Genomic DNA, 25,690 nt, shown 5'->3' with positions numbered 1-25,690 from the left:
CTTTGTTTGAGTTTAAGATTATTACAAAGTGAAAGCTGCATGGGGCTGCTGTGCTGCAGCCACCACCAGGGGGCAGCCACCACCAGGGGGGGCTGCAGCCCCTAAACCCCCCCACTTCCAGCGTTGTTGTAGTCTCACACCTGGTGAAAATGCCAACTAGAAAACAACAACATAGCAATTGCCGTTGTCTGTCACTAAGCATCTGGCCTTGCCCCAGGAACACAGCTGAATAATTAAAAGCCCTCTGTAGTTTGTTTTATGCGCTCACAAAAGTACCTGCAAAGTGATATCGATACCAATAGAGTACTTTATTTTAAATCCTTTTTTTATACTGCTTCATATGATACCTCTCGTGAGGAAGCATCTCGGCACGCTAAACTGCAAACTGAAATACACATGCTCGATTTCACCACACCACAGACTGTATGGGTTGTAGCTGCTGCAGTTGTGGACCAATCACACGTCACATTCAATTGGTGGATCCTTGTGGTGATTCGCTGCAAGCAAAACCATACAAATATTCATTTTTTTTTGACTGGAGAAGTTTCAATACTACTTTTAGTACTCATACTGGGTCATTTTAGTACTTATACCAGCCCTAATGAGTAGTGCATGAATCAACTGTTCAAAATCTGACACGCTTGCTTTCAAACACCTGTTTTTGACTATTATTATATTATATACACAACTGACGTCTAAAGCACAGTCACCCTGTTGGGCTTTAAAGAAACAATCTCAAGAACACCAATCAGGTTTGTTTTAGTTAATTTTGGTCAATACAGATTGGCACCCAATCAGTCGACACATGCCTAGTTGGCGTGGACAGCTCACGGATGTCAAACTGTATAAAAGACCGTTGGGTGGCCCTAATGATTTTTGAAGCTTTACTGCAACAACAAGAAGCCAGGATGTCAGGGAACAGAAGTGCCTTTGAGCTACTCACTGATCCTTTAGCTTCCCCCTTTATCATTTCAAGTTGTTCTGGATAAAAGTGTTAGCCAAATGCCTAAACTGTGTGATTATTCAGCGGGATGTTGCTGAAAATAGCCTTGATGCTGAGTCAACTTGTGTGGATGCATAGACTTAATGAGTCAAAGAGCAGCATCAGTTTTCATACAGTACTAAAGACGGGACAGTGAAGTGTTCTCTCACACACACACACACACACACATTGTTGTATTACATACAACAATGTGTAAAGAAACCCCGGGCAGCCGCTGAGAACCACTCAGCCACTTAAACGTAGCAGTCAACGCTAACAGTGGCATTGGTCTTGTGTATATGCTGGGCCTGCAGTGTGAATGGAGACAGATTAAAACTGTTTGTTCACAGTTAGAAACGATTTTATGATTAGAGAGGGAAAGTAATAAATAGTGTAGATTTTCCCAGGGGCATTTGCACAGAGGGGGGTTGGCAACTGCCTCAAGACTACTATGGAGTCAAAATGCCCCAGAGTTGGCAAAATATGGCTCAAGAGCAATGTTGGATTGTTTTTTAAGTTTACAAAACACCTTACTGGGCAACGAAGAAAATCCAGAAAGGAGAAATTGAGTGATTATATGTAAATGTTCCACTTATTTCTTTTTCTTGTTATAACTTTCAGTTTTTCTCTTGTCATATTTATTTGGAGCCCTCATTTACAAAATGTACCATTTTAGTGTTGAAGTTTGATGGAACGGTTTTTGTAAATCTCAATTGATCTGTCTGGTTGAAGTCATCATTTTCACCATGGTAATTTTGCAGAAAGTGGTGGGAAAATTCCATCTTGTAGACATTGGGGTTGCATTCAAGAATGCCAGAGAAGTCTATTTTGAACAATTGTCCTGCTTAAAATGTATTCAATATTTAATAGAAAATGATTCTGTCCTAAAAATATTTAAGCAAAGCAATTCAAGCTTGCTAAATAATAAGACGCAACGGCACAACAGCAATCTTTTTTAATTGTATTAATGTTCCTTAAATATACCATACCTAGACTTTGAATTTAAAACAAACGTATTCTATGCAGAGCAGTTGCAGAGTTATTCATACGCACATCAGAAAGTGCTAGAGTGGAACATTGAGATCTATTTCAGTGACCCTTGAAGTGCTAAAGGCCAGCCTCGAGCCTTTAAAATCAAAGGGGAGTGCCGGGCTTTATGAAAATCACAACCTGGAAATAGGGGCTTTGAGCCTTGAAACAGCATATTGCACAGGTGTAGAGGCAGTGTACGTGGGCAGTAATACCCGGGACAATTTCCTCTGCCTCAGCATCTCATTCATTTACAGCTTTATGTAGGCAATCACTTTCAACTCAGCCTCCAACTTTCTGAATTAAAATAAAGGTCTGAACTTTTATGTTAAAGAAGATCAAGACTCCTCCTCGGTGAAGGATATTTTTATGAATAGGACATATTTTAATTATTGAATCCAAATTGAAAACATCTCCACCCAAGGCAGTAATTTAGCATTCAGCTTGATGTTAAGGTGGTGTGTATATTGTAACAGAAATCTGAAGCTTCCCTGCTGTACACGGGGTGTGTGTGTGTGTGTGTGTGTGTGTGTGTGTGTGTGTGTGTGTGTGGGGGGAGAGAGAATCGATACAGCATAGCATTGTGATATTTTCTGTGGCAATACCGTATGGATACAAACGCCAAGTATTGATCTATTATTATATGTGTGTTGGTCAGTTTGTCTGCTTGACAAATTTGAAGTGAGGTGAGCAAACAGAGAAATGTATCTTTTTAGAAAAAACAGATGTTGACAAAGTTTCCTTTTGGGGACATAATTTGAAATTGGGAAAAATTTGAAGTTGGAAAAAGGTAATAAATTGCAATATATCGCAGAATATTGCAATATGTTTAAAATTGCAATAATATCGTAACGATATCGTATTGTGAGGCCTCTGGTGTGTGTGTGTGTGTGTTGCCTGATTCTTGTTGATTATGTTATATAAAGGGAAATGTTATGTATTATGGGTGTTCCATTCACTTTGGCTGCTATATCGTGAGCCATTTGTCATCATACAACGATATTGTAGCACATTTGCCAACATGCTTTATGGAGGGAATTACACAGTATTTTAATAATTTCGAGTCATTGGAAATGAAATGAAATGCATTGAAGAAAAAAATATCGCTCTAGATAAAATGAGAAGTTTTAAAGAGCAAAAAGATAATGAAACAATATTGTTTGGTCATAAATGTTGGCAGCTCTGCTTATCTACATTGTCTAAAAATATTACCAGCACATCATTCGTGTGGCACAACATTGTTATAATTATAATTTCTACTCATCTTTCTCCTCCAGGCCTCGAGCGGCTCCATATGTTGTAGTGTTGGACAGTCCTCTCTCTCCTCTTCACATCTCCTCTCCTCCCTCTCTGCTCTCTTGCCGTTTGTGGTTTGGAACAGTCCAGCCTTTCTAACTCATCTCGTGCTTGATTTCTCCCCTCTCATCTCCTTATTTTTTTTCTTCCCTTATGTCTTATGTCTGCCATCGCATTCCAAGTACAAGCTTCAAACTGAGATGCTTTGCATTCTTGCGTCGTCCACGTTACAATCCAATAACAAGCCATTAACAAATTCTGTGAATAGTGTTGAGATATTATTAAAAAGTAAGGAATGGAAAATCCTGCACCACTGCACTGAAATATTAAACTGACAATAGCAAAAAAAAAGGGGGGGGGGGGAAAGAGATTCTGAATGTTGCATGTTTGGGAAGGATGCAAAGTCAACAATTTATTTGAGGCGTTGTTTACGGTTTCTGGTGTTTCCACCTCTCTCTTTGACAGTTTAAAGTAGTGGGTGATAGGAAAGATTGAGAAACATGTAACAAAGGTCCAGGGCTGGATTCCAACCTTGACACATTTAGTCCCTTCTGGTGTGTGACTGGTCTTCCTCTCTTTTGAGCTCTGACGCGATGGGTGCATGCACTGGACAGTTGATCTTATACCCTCCAGTTCGCTCAGACAGTGGGTTACAATTACTTAATAAACTGATTACTGAGGATCACAGAGGAAGTGCAGCTGCACATAATATACACACATATTAGTACTTCCTCCAAAAAGTATTTGAAAAATGTAAAAACAAAAGATTACTGGGCCGTGTAGGGTGAGACAATAATAGCCCTAATGAAGACACTAAATCTTAAATTGACAAATTGTGTACTAGTGTTTTTCTTGCCAACTGCAGCATAATCCACCTTAATAAAATCCACAGGAAAACTTGATATATTTTTTTTAACTCTGCTCTGCCTCCAAGTTATGTTCACTCATTGTGAATGAGCAATTATTCATTGCAAACTGCAGACTTTCTCTTCAGAATATTTTGAATGTCTATTTGTTTTTTGCATTTCATATGTAAACTCAATCTTAGATTTGCAACACATCAAGTCAATAATAACCCAGTTAAATAAATGTTTCTGTTATAGTGTATGAAGTCCTTCACTCTCTGCTCCTCTGTTGTGTTCCTGCCAGGTCTTCCGAAGCGGCGAAGGCATGGGCATCCGCCTAGACAGCGCCTCGGCCTTCCAGGGTGCGGTCATTTCGCCCCACTACGACTCTCTGTTGGTAAAAGTCATCGCCAGTGGAAAGGACCTGCAGACGGCAGCTTCCAAGATGAGCCGAGCCCTGGCCGAGTTCAGAGTGCGAGGGGTCAAGGTAGGAAATTCAGCCACTGTGTGCTCTGACAAAGCCAATGCTTTGCATGCAGGTTTTTCCTGCTTCTATTTGCATTAAATGTTTTCATTGTTTCCCGTGCGGTGGGAAAAGGATGACCTCGCTGATGGGGGAGGGGGACCAATCTGTAGATAATGTCAAAATGCTGTGTTGTCAAGCTGGGAAATAGGCAGTTGTCAAAGGCCCAGGATGTTTGACATGAGGAGAGATACTTTGACATCAGAGATGTCAATTTGATGGTTTCTCTGTATTGGTCTGCTGTGGATGGATTCATAAGAGCCCATCTTAAACTGTTCAAGCCAGTCTAGCGTGGTTAATGGTGTGATGCAGCGAAGAGAGGGACAGCTTTCAAAGGTCTCCATGAACTAAATCAGCTGCAGTGTTACTATGAAGTGGTGCTCCAGCCTTCTTGGACACTTCTTACATCTCTATGCGAGTTAATTACAAGCTCAGTATATTCTTTATTTCTTGGCTTTCAGACTGAAAACATAATCTGTGAGTGTTTTATCAGCAGTTGCAAACGGCTGTTGACAGACTCAGCAGCGGCGTCAGAAAACAACTGTTAATAGACTGAGAAGGTGGTTATTAAAAATGAGCTGCATGGGTTAGTCATGTACCAGTCATATAAGCCAATTATGTCACGTCTCTAACGCCCTTTGAATTGGGCTTATTTTCAATGTTTTGTTTCTAAAATGGCTCATCAAGTTGATTTATACCATAAGCATTGTACCATTCTACAGAAAGAAATCTGCCCAGAGTCAGCGCTGTACAAAGATCAGACTTGGATTATTTGGTTTTGTGTGCTTTTACAGTAGTTTTAAAACATCTTGTAAGCATGATAATGATGTGGCACACAATGTTAAATTAGCCGTGCTGTTTTTGTCTTTGTCAGCCTAATGAAAGTTATATCAAAACACTGTGGAAAAGGAATCATTGCCACTTTAAGTTTTACTTTGGCAGATGGTATTTTATAAAGCTGTGCTAGACAGGAAAGAGAGAGCGATCCCATATACTGTCCATAATGTGCCAATGAAGTAACACATGCAGGGAGCTCATAACACGTGCCTTTTTTTGCCCTGCACCTTGACGTGAAAGCTATTTGGCAAGGTACAACTGGAATTGGGTAGCAAAGATCTTTAAGAATGGATGAGAGATGTCCACAAAAGAACTCTTCAACTGTAGATGAGAGAAGCATTTCATGTCAAGGTGAAGCAAGCATAGTCAATTATCAAGGTAAACATGTAATCTAAGCAGTTGAGTTACTACTATTAAGGGCTGTTAAGCTGAAAGGGCAAATAAATCATTCTTATACATCTAACAACAATACAATACATACAATATACATATATACATATATACAATCTAACAGTTTTGTAGTGACTAAGTGAAAAGACACATTCCAGTCATTAGGTCTCAAAGTCTTATTCAAGGCTGAAATGCCATTGATGACTTTTTAAACTGTCTGACGCTTCTTTGTTTGGTGCAAATCACGATTAAAGAAAATCACGTCATGTCCTACTTCTGTTTTGCTTTAACTAGACTGTAAACGAATGTTAATGTGAATTATGTGACTTCACACCCATAGAACATTAACCGTTTCTTCACTTCTCTGCTTTGACCAGCTATGATACAGCAAGTGAAGATAATCGGGGTGTATATGTTTATGATTGATGAATCAAGTAATGGTCGACTTTGTTAACATTTGCTTTGCTGTATTTTGTACCTGTAGTGAGATGGTCCATGAGAATAAAGGGACTGCTGTAGCCAGTGGAACTGGAAATTCTGTCAACTTGGCTCATAGTAATTCCTCAGTCTAGTTTGAATTAGTCATGTTGAGGTGAAATTGGTCTTCTCAACTCTAATTTGTCAATTAACTTGGAGTGCACTTTTCAACCACCAACACAGATTCAATAGATTGATTTTCCCTTCTGATAGAGTGAGAAAGTGTTTGAGCTTAGCCAAGACTTGATGAACTGTCCTTTGTCCTCGCTGCTGTGGGTTATATAAACACACAAGGACCTAATGTACCTTTCCTACTGTGGCTACAATTGAACTAGTCTCGCATTGCCAAACCTTCCTCCACATCGCTGCAGAGGAGGATCTGGCTAGTCCACACAGCAGCCTGTTATGGGAGAAAAAAAAGTGCTCTGGTTTATTGGCATTTTTTTAAACCAATCACAATCGTCATGGGTGGTGCTAAGCTCTGCATGAAGCCTCTGCAAAATAGCCTCGGGAAGGAACTTGTTTTGGAGAAACGTGTACTTTAAAAGTTGTTTTTGTTTCAGATAGGACAGATAGTCTAGCTAGCTGTCTGGATTCACCCTGCAGAGATCTGAGGAGCAGTTAACCATAGTCCTCAGAAATCCACCAGAGTTTAAAATTTCAACACAAAGAAAGCGGAAGGTAACGGACATTGGCGAAAAGACTACAATTGAACTAATTCTGTACAACGACAAAAAATTGTTTCTTAGTGTAAAAACAGAGTTGTCAATGAAGACAGTGTGTGCCCCAGACAAGCTACTGTGAGAAACCTTGGTACCACATTGACATTGGATCAGAGTGTGATGCAAAGAACACTGGATAACTGTTACAAGGTCTGGAATTAAAAGTGTTTCTCTGACTGAAACAATGGCAGTTCTTTTCAAAGACCTGACATTTGAGCACACCTGGCTGCTTTTTCTTTTATTCTGACACCATCAAATTTATAGTCTGCCAGTTGCTCGGAGTTGGCTGCTTGGGTTTAATGTCCTGGAGTTAAAAAATTCAAGTACTTGTGTCCATGCCAACAAATTGTCTCGCAGACTATGACGTTCTCATCAAAGTATGCACAGAGAGGTTTTTTATCCACTTTGATGGAGATTGTTTTGCATCCCAGATTAAGACACAGTCCATAATTTCCCAAGTGTTTTTAAGTTTGAGTTATTGTACTACTACTAACTAGAGGATCATCATAATTTATTGTCCTTGCAAGAAATATTTGAGCCCCCGTCTTCCTCGATGGACCAATCACCAGGTGTAGGTTTATAATGGTGCATGGAATCATCCATTGCCAGCATGGAAAAAAAACAGTATGTATGATGTCACAAATTAGGAACTCAGGTTTTTTGTATTACCAGCTAATTGCACCCACAAGTTTAAGTCTCTCACTGATGAGCTTTCTACAGTGAAAAACAGATGGGCTTTGGTTCATGGGAACCTGGAATGTGTACTATAGAATATAACTGAGGAATATCTCGCCCACTACTGGATATATTTTATTTGCTGCTCTTAAACACTTTTTACCCAATGTCAATAGTCTGAGATGTAATGTCTGTTTGACTTGGGCACCCTACGTCATTCAGTGACTCAGTCCCACACTGTTATCTGTCCTAGAAGCTAATTAATTTCATTCAGCTGATATCTTGTGTATCAGCATACACAGGCTAAATTGAGTCTTGAGAACCAAGTGTGTTCCATGTCTCTGCCAAGTGTACACTCTCATTTGTGTCAATAGTGACAAATGAAAATGTGTAGAATAAGAACTGTGGTCCAAAGTTTTCTTGTTTGTGTGTTTGTGGGTGGTGGCCTTGGACAGTGGCTTCTAAAGCTGGCATTTCAACACAGCTATAGCAACAGTGTTGACAAGATCCAAGGCCTTTTTAATTCTTACGTCTGCACACAGGGATATAACACTGAAGTCTGACATCCTCATAACTCAACGTTTTTTTCCCCTAGTGATCAATCTGAGAGAGACTACACAGTTTTTCAGCTCATTCTTTGATTTGTTGACTCCTATAAACACCCTAGTTCCTCAGCACCTTAAGAATAGTATAACCTTTAAATTCCAGTGAAAAGCAGAATGCGCCAACCAAAATTTGAGTTTATTGGTTGACACTTGACAACATGTTGTTCTCCTCTGTTGTGTGGAATTATGTTTGGCATTTCAGAAAGCTCTGTTTATCTCCTGCTCCTGTGTGCATGTGTGTGCATGTCAGCATTTCTGTGTATGTGCACACATTTGTGAGTGTGTTTGCGCAAAAGGATGAGTCATGTGTGTTAAGCAGTAAAATGTCACGCATCCAGCAGCAAAAAGAGAGAGCGAGGGAGAGTAGAGGGGGAGAGTGATGGACAGGAAAGCGACAGGACATGTTGCAAGAGGGTAAATATAAATGGATAGAGGAGCAGGGGGGAAAACAGCAAAAGGGCAATAAAGATAGAGAGTGTAACATAAAACGACGAGCAAGGTAGTCCAGCCCATAGAGGCCAGTTCACCTGTGGCTGTTTGTGTCTGCAATGCACATTGCTGGTTAAATTTAGAAGACTTGTTGAAGATTGGATGTCTGTGCTTTTGCACTGTGCGTGTGACTATTCTTTATAGTGAATTACAAAAAATACATGTCCTCAACAATAAGATCACAACGAAAACCAAATACAGTGCTACTCAAAGACTTTTATATCTGCCTACCTCAATGAACCATTTGCTAAACCCTCCTGCTATCAATTAGCATCTAGGCAAGGAGAAGCTAATGCTGAAGTAATGTTTATCTGGCTGTAGAAAGAGCCATAGTCGACATTTAAAGAGTGAACAGTGGTGTCTAAATGTTTCTTTTCATAATTTTCAAAAAAGTGTAAGACATGAATTGAACGGTGTTTGTGTGCTCTAACAAAAGCTGCAACCGTTGGCATGCCCTGCTAGCTTACTGCCTACAGTAGTAACAGAGCGTTACGCAGCTTTAGCCTCAGACTTCTAGCACAATATCATGTATGTAGCCATCATGTGTGTGTTTAAGACACACGGACAGTTTTTAACTAACTCATGGATTGATAAACTAGCTAGCTGGAGTTGATAAAATCTGCCAGCAACCATTGTCATTTCAATGGACAATATTGACAGTTGTTGGAAGGCTGCTTTTTCTACCTTAGGGTGACCAGACGTCCCCGGTTACCGGGGACAGTCCCCGGTTTCGGTGACCTGTCCCCGGCTGGAGATGTCCCCGGAAATGTCCCCGGTTTTCACTGTGACTGACAGACCCGAAATTGAAATGAAATAGTCGTGCACCCTACACACACAGGCTCAAGACAGCCAGAGCAAGCCTCAGAGCTCAGAGATGTTCTAGAATGCCCATTTTACGATGCTAAAATTACTGTTTATTTACATGGAGTCTGGTGGGTTTAGCGAACGCAATTTCGCCGACTTTTTATATTTAAAAAAGGATCTTACTCTTTAACAAAAAGATCGACCTCCTTAGACTCCTTTCCATAATGTTGTCAGACACTTAGAATATTAATCTGAGCCTGTCAGTGGCAAAACAAGCACTTTTTTGAACGTAAATACAAGCGGCACAATTGACGTCCTATTAACTTACATTGTAGCTTGTTTCGCCTTTGCCGACTGCAGCGATCTCGTTTAATACTGGACCAATGTCAAATGAAAATATTTCCTCAATAGTTTTAATTGTATCTGATACTCAATGAGCTGTTGCAGAAACAAGCCCAGCGTGAAGCAATAAAGCAAAAGCTGTCAGATAAATGTAGTGCAGTAAACATAACATTTCCCTCTGAGGTGTAGTGTAGTGGAGTACAAGTATGAAGTAGCAGCAGGGACGATTCTAGGATCAGACCTTTAGGGGGGCTCAGCCCCTAATGAGAATGTGACATGGATATAGTGTATGTAAAAGTGTTAATCTGCGAAATGAAATTACCAACTTCTTCACAACCGCACTCCTGCTCTCCCTCTGACAGAGACTCAGCCAAAGGGCCAAAATTATAATGTATTCTCATGTAAACTATTTATGTCAACACAGACATTACTGTTAGCCAATGTATCGCACCATAATGTGTATTATATTGCCAGATTCCAGACAATCCTACTTATATATATATATATATATATATATATATATATATATATATATATATATATATATATATATATATATATATATGCGATACATTGGCTAACAGTAATGTCTGTGTATATATATATATATATATTCAACTTGTGTGTGCATGGTTAAAATTCTGAAGTGCAAAATAGTTCAGGCTACAGCACAAATATTTCCATTCATAGATAAGAATAATTTGAATTTCTTTTAGAAGTGCACCAGATTGATGCATTTAAATGTTAAAATAGACAACATTTTCTTACAGGGGAGCATGCCCATGTGACCCCCCCCCGGGGCAGTGTCCCCGTTTTAAGTTTTACAACGATAAAAACATTACCTTTTTGGAGGTATTTATGCTTCTGAGCTGAAAATGTCCCCGGATTTTGTCTCAGAAATCTGGTCACCTTAGTCTACCTTGGTCTAAAATCACGGACATATCCTTTTTTTTTTTTTTTTTTTTTTTAAAAGTGAGTTTTTTTTTTTTTCTTCATTTAAGTCTGTTCCAAGGGGAAAGGTACCAGTTCTTCACACTAAATTGTAAAAGTGCTTCATGTCAATGCAAGTATGGGACCATCTGTCCTGTGCAGATTGCTCATCACACAGGGTGATGGTTTGTCATGTGAAACCAACTAATGACTGAATTACGTATGAGCTCAGGAGCAGGCATACTCCCCTGCTGCAGAACATCAGATGGTCCACGTTGATTCCTGGAAAGATAGATGAAGACAAATTAAAGTTCCCCAACAGAAAGAGATGGCAAAAGAGAGAAACAACATCAAAGAGAATCAGAAATGAAGAAATGCAGCTTCTATCTAGACACCTTTCCTCATGTCACGACCAGGCTCAATATTCAGTCCCGTTTGGTGGCGAAATCAACAACCTGAGATGTTTGGATATGTGGGTTTGTAACTGTGTGGATGTGAGACTCAAGTCATTTTTGCAACACCGCAGGCTTTGCTTTCGGCATTGTGGTTTCATTGCTGTTTATCTCTTAACCTAATCTGTAAGAGTGAGCATTTGATGCGACCTGAGGTTGTTGGACCTGTGTGTGTGTGTGTGTGAGAGATGATTCCCATCTAGGGAGGCTCTTTAAAGAATCTGCCATGTTTCGCTTCGTGATAGCCTGCCAGATCACAGGCTAGTTTCCAACTTAAGATCTCCACATACTTGTCCTTCTGTTACCTCTCTTCATTTCAACGAAAGAGTAAGATCTTTATTTTTTGGCTTGGCGCTTCTGTCTGACATGATAATTCAAGGGTTGACAGTGGCTTTGACCAGAGATGAGTTATTTTAATTGAAGAAAATGTTCTCATTGTTCTGTTGCACTGCTTTTTACTAAATAGATACAAATCTATATTCAATCTCCTTGATCACCTCTGTATATATGTACATACAGCTGGAATTCACCGTAAAAAGAACCGTACGTGTGGTGTATTTCCTTGTAGATGTACAAAGGGCTACAGTGAATTCATATGACTGCATTGTGCAGTTATCAGTGGAGCTGGCCGTTCATTATGGGGAAATAATGATACAAATAAATCAACTCTCATATCTTTTCAATACGATGACATGAGCAGATTCAGCTTTCCTTCATATTGTGGCAGTGTAGATAGTGTAGTATTGACACAGCTATATTTGTGATATCAGGACACTAGTAATCCATCCTCAGCACTTTCATGGTCTTGTGTGTGTGTGTGTGTGTGTGTGTGTGTGTGTGTGTGAGTGAGAGAGAAAACCTGCGTCAGGGTGGACCACACACTCCATTTCCCATTACCTGTACTGTCATGTCTGACTCTTTTATCACACATTCTCGTTTTGTTTCTGTATCAACCTGCCAAGTAAACAACCTCCTCTCTGTCTGTTTTTCTTTTCTGTCATACTCTCCCACGTCTTCACCCGTTTGACCTCTGTCTCTTTTCATCAGCAATGTTGTCTTCTAGTCGTCTCATGTATATCTCTTTGTTTTCAGATCCCTGAGCTTACCGTTAATGGTGCACTGACTTGGTTGCACGTTTTTCTTTTCTTTTTTTGTCTTGATCTCAATTTTTCATACCTGCAGTCTGTTTGTAGAATCCCTAACGCTAGCTCTTTTTAAAGCTCTTATTTATATCAAAGTTTGGTTGCAAACGGCAAGTCAACAACAGTTATTGTTTAATCCAAGCAGTGAATACTGTGCTTAATCTACAAATTAAACTCAAACGTAAGTCACCAACAATTTTAGTAAAAAAAAAAATCAGCGGTTTGTACATACTTCATAAATCACAACTTTTGTTAATTCCCTCTTATTTTCTTCCAATATATGTACAAGAAGCGAAGAAAATGTGTGAATGTTTGAGTGGTAAGCATGAAACAATAGCACTTCACTCAAGTTTTTATAAAAGCAACTGCTTCTGAAGAACCTGTTATTGCAAAGCGCTTAATCATTTCAAACTGAACTATACATAGAACACCAAGAAAATGAATGTATAAAGCCTTGGCGAAAAAGCTATCTTGTTCGTTCATTTATTCATCCGGCTGGTAATCTATCCAACCCTGTTTTTTTGTCTTGGTTTCCTTTGCCTTGCTTTCTTTGCCTCATCACCAGTCCCATCACTCCAGTCGCAGCTATCAGTGTTAACCTAGTAACAGGATACCTTTCCTTCTTCTGATCTGGAGTTAGCCTCCGCTGATGCTTGCCTCATTAGTTCCAACACAGGAGAATGCAGAAGCCCTGATCCAGGATAATTCACTCAGCATTTACAAAGAGGAGAGACGGGAAATCCATCTCATCTGTGACTTATCAGTGGGAGGAATTAAAGGTTTCGACACACACTCTAACAACACACACTAACAGACACTCTTTTTGTCACATATAGTCATACACACACTCTCGCTCTCTCTTGTGTCTCTAGGGGCCGGGGTTATCTGTCCATCTCGTCTTCATTTCACACCTAACAACCACTTGCACGGTACTGAATCGCACAAACAGTCGCGTAATTATCTGCGTGTGTGTGTGTGTAAAGAGATTGAATGCATGTTTGTGTGTATACTGAAGTACAGGTCCTAGAAAAGCCTTCTTTTTTGGAAATTGAATAACCGATCAGAACAAGCTAATCCAATTGTTGATAGAGAGAACGAATGAATAAGAGAAGGTGTGTGTTTTGGTGATGACGCAGGGATGAATGGAGGGATGGAAGCAGAGGCACTGGTGAAAGGATTTTAAGAGTGTATAGTATGTAAAGAAAACTGAGAAGGACAAAGATGGGAGAAAGTGGTAGTTGGGTGGAAAGAAAAGTTGACACTGATGGAAAATAAAAAGGACAGGAAGAAAAACAAAGAAATGACAGGCAAAGTTGTTTACCACTTGTCTCGTGGTGTGAGCAGAGATTCAGGCTGACTCTTAAAAAGTCTGAGGAGACCAAAAAAGTCTGATGGAAATTTCCCAAATTTAAAGTGTTAAAGCCATAAAATTGTTTAACAAAATAATGTATTGATATTTACATATTACTGATACTTCTCGAACGTCAGTCACAGATTTGTGGCATTGGCACATTAGGATAAGTTAGTCACTTTGTCAATTTCAGAGTGTTATATTTTTTTTGTAGGCTACACAGCAATCTGTGAAATGTCAACCAAAGGCAACTTTAAACACTTTATTTTAAATTATTTATTAATAAAATGTTTTATATATTTTTTTATTTACATTTGAGCATCATCTCCCTGTTAATGATCGTTTAATTTAGTTTAATTTAATCCTAAATCTTGAAGCACTTTCTAAAGTCTGTTTCAAAATATATTGAATCACTATGAATGAATCATTGATCATCCAACTAACGTTTAAAAATAATGATATTTGAGATTTTACGATGATGGTTTGCAGAAACGTGATGAATTAGTGCCGCCCTAAGAGAACCTCACCGATGCGACAGTCTGGGGCACTGCATGGCGAGACGGGCATAAGTATAGATATGCAAAAAGGGTTTAAACGTTTCTATGTCCATTTACGGCGAACCGCAGGAGTGAAAATGAGGCTTGTGTGTGTGCGCGCCCAGCTCCACTTAAGATAATGGATGATCTATAAAGATAATAGATAATTAAAACAGAATCAGGCGTACGTGCAGCTTTATCAATCTGACCAAAAGAATGCATATGGATATATCGGTCTTAGTCTCAACAAGAGACTAAACTGTATTGACAGGAAAGAAGCAAAATCAGCTGGAGCAATGCGGGCGGGGCATCAAGGCCACTATGGCTGCTGGGCAAATCATTTTTTGAGGGACATATGGCCAAACTGAGGAGGCACGGCGGCAAATTCCTCTCCTGACTGACAGGACTTATGTGCTGCATGACTACTCATCACAGAATAGATGCACTGCAGTACAAAAATACGAGAAAGTATCATTATTACAATTTAATAAGCAAATTCCTGTCCTTAAACAATAAACAACCTGCTTTTCTTATGCCACCTGTTTGCAGCTTCACCTCATTTAGCAGCTGTAAACACTTTGGAAAAGGCAGATTGTGTCTTTTATTTGTGTTGAAAGGTGTCCTTGTTGTTTGTCTCTGCCTGTTCGTAGCGTACAGGGAGGCACAAAGTAAAAGGAACACTTCCAATGTAATCCATTGCACAAGTCAGTGCATTAATATCACAAACTACAGCTTCAAAACACACCATAGAGCAGATTTTCTTTAAGGACCCCTAACAAGAGAGTACATATCGGGGACCCGCTCATGTACATTCCTTTGGAATAATTTGACGTAATACACTACATATACTTTTAAAGTCAAGTACTACATGTACTTTTTCAAAAGAGCATACAATATTTATTGGACATGTTTGTGGAAAGAGTGTTTTAACCATAAAGCCTCTGGGTGAGCGTCAGTTGACTGACATCTGCGAGTCGGCTTGCTAGGAGACACACGTCAACTGCCAAGGTGCACTATTGATTGGAGCACTTCACAGCCCTGCAGCTTACAAACGTTGATACAAGACAACCCCCCACCCCCCCAGGCCTCAACAAGTCTACAAAGTGCTGGTTATTTTAGCCTATATACAGTAAATGCACTCCATTTACTCTATTTATTTACTGTCAGGCAATTTAAGCTGTATGCCCCTTTTACAACAAGTCAGTTAGCTTAGCTTGCTAACTTTAGCGCTGATTTAATCACCATCAAATCGGGATAAATATACTATTTTCTTGGCGAAGATTTGTTTTCATTTAGGTTTAACTTTAAAATTGCAATTCTGTTCTTTAAAGATGTTACAACAAGAATGAGTTTTACGACCTCAGGCAGGGGAAAAAGGACAAAGAATAGGACATAAGGTGGGAAGAAAGGCAGTTAAGATGACAGAGCATTGAGCCTTGTAGTAAACACTAAGCTATTCACTTCAACACATAAACACAATACACAATCACTCAGAAAACAGCTGTGTTATGGGGAAAACAATCTCACACATGCAAGTATATTCACCCAAACATGACTTACCGACTAAAACTGCCACTCCAGCTTACGAGTCTATCATATTGCAAACATGCACACTCGCTAAAAACACCAGCACAGTATCTTACAGCCAGAAAAGACAGACACCAGACAGATGTGCTTATAGCCAGAATTGGCATCTTGCTGCCAGATGCACACATGTTCACACACAGCAAGTTCGAGCTGCTCGGTGTCAACTGGGACTTTGAAGCCATAATCAGGATTAAACGGCTGGAAATCTGCTGTGACGAAGCGAAAAGGGGTGGACAGGGTTGGATGATGCCGGAGAAAAAAATGGAATCAAAGTGAAGACAAATGCACAAAGACGGAGAGGAAGTCGGGATGGGGAGAGAAGGAAAGTTTCCATTTGAATGGGACTTAGTGGGACTTTGCGAAAGAAAAACGTGAATCAGTGGCTTTTCATCACCTACTCTCATTCCCATCCTCTCAAGACAAACCAGATACCAAGTGTTGTTACTACTCCCTGTCTGATTGGGCATTTTAGTCAGCTGTGTGAATAGGGCTTGTTTCCTCTTCTGACTACAGATCATGTGTGGCGTTTCCCTCCACCACGTTTCCACAAGCCTTGGACCGAGCGTGTCATAAACGTGTCGTTTATTCAAAAAATTCCAAACCTTTTTGTCCGTTTTTAGTTTTTTGACTTTCTGGCATTTAATTCAGTTTTCTTTCTAATTTTTTCGACACTTAGCAGTTGGGACAAAGAAATAAGTACAGGGTGTTGTGTTTATTATGCATTCAATTCATAATCAACACCAAACCTGGTTGATGTGGATATAAGATGAAGAAATATCACTAAATTATAAAGTAAAATAGATTTCCCTTTTGACAGTTGGTTCAGTGGGGTTTTCAACATAGTGAATGGAGCATATAGCAAACTTGAAAGCAGAAGACATGGTGTTTGAACAGCAGGATCCTCTTTGGCGGCCTCCTCACTTCTTTTCTTTTTCCCCCCTCTGCTGTTCTTTTCTTTCAATATGTCATCCAGCTTGAGTGCACGTACAAAAAACAAAAACACACACTCTAAGTCCCCCCAGTAGCTGTCTGGACGTCTGTGTGAATATTAATTTGTCAGTTCCAGACTGAGAGTTGGGAGGTGCGAGGAGAAGGCGATGACCTTGCTGGTATGAAATTTGATTAGTTGGGTGAGTAATGTACTTTCCGAGGAGACGGGCTATCTGTCACGGCATCTAATTTTTTGGGTCAACTGCAGTTCACCTCCTTTCAACTCACAGCAATATGTGATTGCAGAGTATGTGTGCTCCGTTAACTTTGATGGAATAACAAACAAAAAAATACTCATGAACTTGTGTGTTTAGCTGTAGATGATGTAGGCGGGGGAATGAAAATTCCCCTGACACTTGCTGGTGAATTACTTTGCAGTATCCCACCTTGAATGGCTTGGAAAGTAGTCTGAGTAAAATTGACAATTTGTGATCAAATTTCAAAAGTGTATGTGTAGGCAGCAAGTACAAATTAGAAATCAAAAGAGAATTATCTGAGGGGAGGCAGCTGAACAAACACAGTCCATGTAGAAATGAAATGCAGTCAACATGTCATTTCTGTTAGTAATCTTCTCTGGCATGTTGCCTTGAAGCGCAGTTTGATTTGACATTAATATGTTCATAAATTAAGAGTTAATGATCAGTAAAGTCTCAGGAAACACCTCCGGCTCAGTCCGGGGAGCAAGTTATTCTTGAAAAGGACAGAATGCATGTTAATGGCACGTTAATTAAGTTTAGGCCTACGCTGTTCCTTTCTGGCGAGTACAGGTACCCGAGGGCAGCTAGAACGGTTGATTACCTGTTTCTGAAACATGATAACATGATAATGAAAGTGAAAAACAATCCCACAGTTAAATGTGGCTTTCAGTATTAGAAGTGGTGCAAGTTCCACTTATGCATATTGGGATTCAGCAGCGCTGACATGCATACAAATGTCGACATACTTCCACACGCACTTTGCACACAAGAGTAGGGTCCAGCAGGGGGAGGGTTATTAAGGGTCTGTACACACACTGATTAATTGATGTGTTCTAATACTCTCTATCTCTCACTCACACATACACACGCACACGCACACACACACCCACACCCCCTCATCATGGTTCAGTCACTCTGGTAGATCGCGTTAACTGAAAATAAAAAAAATTGACCTTATCAGCCCTAATAACGGATGGAATCCTTCTCTAAGCTTTTGGGTGTAGATGTGTATTCCCTTAGTGCTTTAATTAAGATTTTTTAGAGGACAAGGAAGCTTTGAATGTCTCTTAACGTGCTTTTTATTGAAACCAATTTTGAATTGTGACCAAACTTTCCAGTGGCTTGTTAATCGTGTAAGCTAAGCTGTCTTGGTAGCAGCAGAATCGTCAGTTTGAACCGTGGTGGCCATGCACCTGTCTAACAGTCCTCGTACAGGGGCCTCTCCGACATTTTCAAGTCTAATTGAACGGGCATAATGGAACACGGACCTGGATTCCTCTCCACCGGCTGGTCGCCTGATTATTCCAGTCACACTCACGGAGACAATGAAATGCTTTCCAAACAGTTCATCTTGAGGGCAGCATTAAATGTGGCAGTAGTTTATTGTTACGTGCAGTAAAATGTGATGAGTACACCTGGGAATGCATCTGTTTTTTGTTTTGTTTTTTCAAATGTTTTAAAAATGCGTGGAAACCCGAGGCAAGTCCAGTCCGTCAGAGCTGCCAATTTTGCTCATTAAAAGCAGAACAGTTTCCCTGTTTTTATGTACCAGCAATACTGGAGCTGGAGGTCTTTTATTTATTTTTTTTACACTAAAAATGCCATCATATACCTCCTCATGAGTTGTGCTGCTTATTCGACAGCTGTATTTGCTTGTTTCCGTTGCAACATCTGGCAACCCAGTAGCACTGACAGTTTTAATGTTGAATTTTTTTTTTTTCCCAGACTGAGCCTGAGGTATAGCTGCTCTCACTGTGCTTTCCCTAATAAAAAATTCCATTAAAAGTCTGCACTCTTTCAGTCTGGAAGGTTCTGCTTTTGCTCGTAAAGCTAAATGATGAAAACTGTACCGCACAGTTCATCAATACATTCTTTAAAATCGGACTCCAAACACATCCTTCTCTCTTCTACTTGCTCTTTGTGTTCTTCCTACCACTCCTGACAGTGCTAAGTGCCGAGCTCAGCACCACAGTATAATTACAGTGAGAATGCGTACAGTACATACATAAGCATGCATGCACCCCCTTTGGTAGAATTATAGGACGATCCAGCATTACTCTACAATTTTACATTAACAGGTTAGACGGAAGAGAAAAGTCAAGTCGAGGTACACTTGATTGTAATTTTTGAGTCAAAGTTGGGCGTAATGTTCTTGTTGGCTGTAAAACAAGCCATAACAGCCCTCCAGTTTAGACATTTACAAAGGCCTTGTTGAGGCCCTACAGAGCCAGAAGCCTGGCAGAGGTGACATGTTTACAGCTGTCTTGGACAAAGCCTTTCAGAGTGGCATTTCATCACAAAGTCTAGACAGCTAGATCGATGTGGAGGGAGAGAGGGGAAAGAAAAAAGCAAGACTTAGTCTAAAGCCCTCCTGCATGAGGCTGCATTATTCATTGAGTTTACAGTCTAAAAGTGTTGGTTAAATTTGCTGTTTGTAGACCAAATTCACGCTGAATATGTATATGTGAAAATGTATGTTTGACTTATGGCACTACAGAGAAAGTTTTCAAAAGGGTTTTTTCCTTAAACGAGTATGAACATGCTCAGCAAATGTCATGATGGTCTGTGGAGAATTTGGCCTGAGGCAGGGTCACCAAAAACATTCCCTTTTTAGCAAAAATCTGTAATAAATTTGACCTGTATACAATATATCTGCTGTGTTTGTATGTTGCCTGCTGTGCAAGTGTGCTGTTTTGAGCAGAGGAAATGAGTACCAGTGTGTTTTTCACACAGCAGCCCCTTGATCAAAGAACTTATTTGTAGTGTTGGTGATCTCGGAATTGAAGCTTATTCTAGCGATGCATTCACTCTATGTGGCTCTGGATAAGAGCATCAGGTAAATAACTAAAATGTGAAATGTTCCTGTAAATGGTCTGAGGTATTTTTATTTTATTTTTTTTTTAACAAGCTGTCACTAAGCTGTCTGTCAAAGGACTTAAAGCATCGTTACAGAGATAATTGGATAAGTACTTTGCTCTCCTATCAGCAGACTGGAAAAAAATAACTTAAATGGATTAATATGATCCAATTAAATCAGTCTTTTGGCAATAGACTGGACTGGACTTTAAGTATCTAAATGGGCTGTGTATAAGCAGTAAAAGCCTTATATATTCATCATAAATCAACTGTTCTGCCTGAATAAACAAAGATTTCTTTGCCAGACTCTTCAGAGAAATTCTAATCTGTTGATTGGGTTTGCAATGGGCTCTTTGATATTTCAACAAATCAAACAAGGCATTTCCACTCCGATAAACTGACAGGAACAATGAGATGTATGCTATTCTGGTGTTCAAGACGAAGCAGACAAACACAATGTGTAAACCGCAGTCTCACACAGAATACAGAATACTGTTTTGGACCTGAAAAGTCCAGCATGAAAAACAAAGACGATGTCCAAAGAGTTGCTAGATGATGTTTCAGGTTTGAACATGTTTACTTGTGCTGTAGAAAGCTGGCTAGAGAGGGCAAAATAGAAAGAAGAGTGAAGGGTTGGAGAACTGAATGGAGAATTAGGGGAGCAAAATGACATCACAAGAGAGAGAGTGCTATTAAGAGGGTTGGCAAAATATTTAAAAGTGCTACAAGAACAAGAGGGATGAAGAGGAGAGAAATTACTTTGGTAGAGTGCCTTCTGTTTTAGCCGCTTTAATGGCTGATTGGGAACAAAAGTCTCTTTTCTAATTCTAATGAGTTTAATTAAGGCTTGCCCTTTGCCAGGTGTTTGAAGCAGCTAATGTCTGGATTCATTAATTGTCAATTAAAACCAAATCAGATGCAGGCTCCCGATCTCAGCCAGCTCTGACTGCAAAAAAAAAAAAAAAAAAAAAAGTAGAATAACTGTTTGTTGTGTTCAGACGCTTGATGACAGTCCACTAAATAAATAAATAAGCTAAGCCCGGGTGGTAAATTCTGATAAGAACTCACGATGGATTTAGGATATGCCTCTCTAAAGGCAAAGTGCCATTTTCTTATCTGTGTTTCTCTGTGATAAGATAGGATTGGCAGTTCATTCGTTTCATGCTGCAATGTGCCTCCTGCTCTTGGAGAAAGCGGATCGAGGGAAGGGCCGAGTGAAAGACAGCAGGAGGGAAAGAGAGGATGCATAAGTAGTGTTGAGATCGATAGAAAAACGAGGGCTGGTCGTTTAGAGAATCCAGACTTTTTATTCTCACAGATTTAAGTAATAAGGTGTGTTTCCAAGTCTTTGTGTGCATGTGCAAGTGTGTGTGTTCTTGTGAGAGAGAATAAGGGGATTTGTCTCATTTTAAGTAGACGATGAATTTGAGCTTAATGCCCAGCGCTGCTGAAAACAAAATGCTTTCAACTCAGGAGAGCAATAAGGGAGATGGAGGGGCCGGCAAGGATGGAACGGGAGTGTTAACTACAAGCTGTACTTTTTTTTTTCCCCTCACCTGCTGTTCCTTTCTTCTCTCCTCATTCCCTCTCTTTTCCTCTCCTCCTGCTCCTTCTTATTTTACTTTAATCCAATCCTCTCTGCTATCTCAGTTTCTGCATTTCTCTCTTCTACATTTCTCGTCTGAAGCAGCATGAAACACTTCATGTAGGAGTGGTACAGAATAACAAAATAAAGTTACTTACTAGACTCGGGACCCCTTATTGATCTTATTTTATTGTAATTTTTGAGTCAAACAAATTCACATTTCTGGCATAAATTGCTCTACATTACACACATGAAACCATGCCTCCATAGTTTTTAACATTCAACAGTCTGACTTTCACTTGTACCATTCAAATCCAGCGCTAAGTCTGACATTTGAGCTTTAACTATGAAGATGTCCAGATGTAGGATAAAAGGTAAACCATATTCTAGCTTTCTTCATCGCGCAAGAGTTCAGCTTTTCTGATCCTTTTTTGTCAAGTCCAGTTTTTGTGGTATTTTGCTCTCAGATACAAGTGGTTTTAAAAGGGATCACTGCCATGAATAAGACTTACTGTAGAAGCTCAGTTTTTATCCACGGTCACAGAATGGTTGTAATTATTTTAAAGCCACATTCTTGTACATTATTTAGTCCTAATGTTTTTATATATGTTGTCTAGATTAATATTCTCTCTAGTTACTGGAAGCTACAACATTTAAGATACATCTCAGTATAACAATAACCGAATCCAAGATATTAACTCGTATATATCAAAATATTGATTACAGTATTGATTGAATGCCCATGATTGAATTAGAGATTCAACTGGCAGCCATTGTTTGGCAAACATTTTAAAGTTGGCACATGGCAGTAATTGTATGCCTGTACTGACACATTGTAATTTGTCTTAAAGTTGGGAAGTGCCAGGCAGAATGATTTGGAGACAGAACAGACCACACAGCCAAAGCAGCAGCAGTGTGGTGTGTAAAGTTTTTGAGGAGACACGGTTAAAGGTCCTCTGTACAAATGTTCTCTTTTTGTCCGTTCCTTTGGGGCTCTTTAAGGGGGGAAATTATGTTCAGTCAGGACTTTTAAGACTACAATGAGCATCCCAGCATAGTGGTGGACTGTGTAATGAAATTGGTCAAGCGGTGATATTTGGGTGGTGTGCAGCTCTGAGTTGCCCACACAGTTGGGGGTTTTATTCTATTTAAAATACACTTCAACTACCATAATGGCGACTGTGTGCATGCAGATAAACAGCTCTGCAATTAAACTGTCACCATGTTGTTATTCTTTTCTTTTCCTATGCCCATATTATTGTCCTGTCATTCAGTCTTTTTTTTTTCTTCCAGCAACGTTGTCAAGGTATGATTTATTTTAGTTGTGTTCTTTTTATGTCTGTGTTTCTTAATCTCAGCATTATTCTGTTGCCAGATTGCTCATATATTCTTGTAATTAATTGTAGACCTTAGCTGACCTTTCACTTCCTTGTGTGTGGTTGATGTGACCCGTTTGCATGTTGCACCTCTTTCTTTTAGTTATGCATCTATGTGTGCATATACACTCATATACATTCTCTGAATGAGTGTACACTGCTGCAGCACGTCCACCTCTGAGCCTTTGAACGGCCATCTGTGTGGTTCAACGGTTCAATTATATTCAATATAACTCAATAATGCCAGTGTTCAAATTCAGCAGGAGCAAAAACCCCAAGCACACCGAAGGGACAGTGTCAGCGGCTTTGTGGGCGTACAGCAGCACTCTCAGGGTTGCGAAGGTGAAGTGTGTGTGTGTTTGTTTGTTTGTGTGTGTGTGTGTGTGTGTGTGTGTGTGTGTGGACCTTGTTGCTGTCCTTTTGTAGAGTGAAACACCCTGCAGATCTTTAAGGAGTCACAGTTTGTGCATTGCACTATTAATTATGGGATTACTAGCAGGCGAGTGACATGCTAGGGTTGAATCTTGCTGTTTTACTTTCAGCAAAAAGGCTCACGCTTTACTCACAAATGCAACTGGAGTGTGTGTAGGTGGCAAGGCAGTGTTGCTGCCTTTTTATGACAACAGAGCAATCGAGGTGGGATTATTTTTATTTCTAATCCCACCACTTGATTTTTATTTGTTGTTCCTTGGGTAGCACAAACACTGCTGTGTTTGATTCCCTCTGGAGACTCCCATTTGAAATCTGAGATGAGTATTTGAGATGTTTTGGGTAAATATCCACCAACTGTTCTTGTTCTAAAGTTAAAAATAAACCCACTAACAAGAAAAGTCTTTCCTCAAAAGTGTGAGCATCTTTCAGCGGAGGTGACGCATTGTGTAGTCGGCGCTGTTATCTATTTCATACATTGAAGCCTGCTGTGACATCTGTTTTCAGTTACGGATTAAGTATTTCGGTATTCATATCATGTACAAGCGATGGCACACAAAAGGACACTGATTAAGTTCCACCTTTTATTGAACCTTGCATAGATTTTAGAGACTAATCAGTTATTGTCCATGTAGGTGACTGACCTGAACTCTAAGCTGTTATCACATGCAAGCCAGTCTGTACATAGCAGCTAAGACTGCACAAAGTCACTGCAAAATTACTTTGCTCGATGACATGCGCTGAGTAATCCTTGACAAATTGTCGTCGGAGGCTGGTGCCATTTTCTCTCAAATGAAACCAGTGATCTGAAAATGTTTTTTTGAGTATCTTTGGAGTGCACTCAAATAGTGATGAACGACGTCCCAAAATGCAATCTTTTTTAAACAGGAAGGTCTTTCACAGGAGCAAATGGATACGTTTAGTGATGGAATGCTGTTCTGCATGTTTTCAGGGAGAGGAAGTGCAGCATCAAACCTTTTTGTTTTCCTCTCAGTGGCGTTATCATAACCTTTTTTTCACATTTGTAGTTGCAGAAGCTTTAAGCCAATATTTGGCTTTTTTTGTGTGTGCGACACTAGCAGGAGACCTCATTTATTTTATTAAACTCTTCCAGTTCCAAGTTAAGTAGAATCTTTCCTTACATAGCAAATGGTTTGTATTGTAGCAAGTGTTGTTGTAGATCGTTGAAAAGAGTGCTACGAGCAGTGCTATGATGTGCCAAGGTCTGACATCTCTGTATGCAGTATTTCAGTGAGGAAATACATTTTCTTCAGCATCTTTGTTGCTGGTGCTGGCAAGCAATGGGATGTTGTTATAGCTCTGCTGTTCCCCTTAGAGTCTCAAAGCTGCGAGTGTTTGACAGCACTTTGATGTTAAACAATCATAAGCTAAGCTGTGGCTTAAGATGCAACCGATGACAATATGCAACCCACATATGTGCCGATATTGTATATACAGCCCTCACCTCGAGAGACGTAATTGACAGCCTATTGTGTCAGCCTTATGACTCTAAAATCTATTTAGAGGAGTAACAAAAATCCATTTGCTCTTTATGACAAGTTTTCCCCCAAACATCTGCGAAGATGCTTTACTGTAGAATCTCTGCTTGTGTAGTTTGTTTTCTAGAGTGCAATACAGAAGTCCTACATAAATAAATGAATCCATTACACCTTCTTATTGCAGATTCAAATGGAAGATTGGTTTTATTTCAGATCTAATTGTTGCCAGCTGCCTAAACAAACATTTTCCACTGCCTCGCTTGTTTGGTTTGCAGCAAAGAACAACATACCTAATGGGATCTTTTCATTCATTTGGCTAGAAAAGTCATGCACATAAGCACAAAGCCTCATTGTGATAAGTGCTGAATGACCACAAAAGAATCCCACATGCTTGGGAGACAGACGCAAGTTTGGCTAGCTGGCTCAACTGCAACCAAGAAAATGATAGCTCAGTCCCCCCCCACCACCACCACCACCAATCACTTTGTATAAAACAGTGGTTGGCGTATTTTCTAGACATAGTTATGCTTGAGCTCTCTACAGCAAGGATTAACAAAGCCAAATCATCGACTATAGATCTATGGAAAAACACAGCAGTACAAGTATCAGTCCTAATGACCTCAGCACCACAAGAACTAGAGGAGAGTGACTAGGCAAGGTGGGATTTCTGTTTTTGTTTTCCTCGAGACCGCAGAGGGTGGGAGAGGGTTTTTGTTCTGGTTCAATTGTATTTGTATGTTCTAA

At 39.8% G+C, this 25,690-nt stretch overlaps 1 protein-coding gene across 2 annotated transcripts in view; it reads left to right on the top strand.

The window, feature by feature from the left end:
* The window catches only part of pcxb (pyruvate carboxylase b), a 326,753-nt gene that overhangs the window by 154,699 nt on the left and 146,364 nt on the right, over positions 1 to 25,690 (top strand). For both annotated transcript variants that reach the window (XM_031285036.2, XM_031285037.2), the window contains exon 12: positions 4,457 to 4,639. In XM_031285036.2, coding sequence (XP_031140896.1) covers positions 4,457 to 4,639 — 183 coding nt within the window. The remainder of the gene's footprint in view (positions 1 to 4,456; positions 4,640 to 25,690) is intronic.

This window comes from Sander lucioperca, chromosome 17, assembly GCF_008315115.2.
Source record: "Sander lucioperca isolate FBNREF2018 chromosome 17, SLUC_FBN_1.2, whole genome shotgun sequence".
Taxonomy (NCBI): Eukaryota; Metazoa; Chordata; class Actinopteri; order Perciformes; family Percidae; genus Sander; species Sander lucioperca.
Note: the sequence above shows the minus strand (reverse complement) of the source record. Positions and strands in the feature narration are given on the sequence as shown.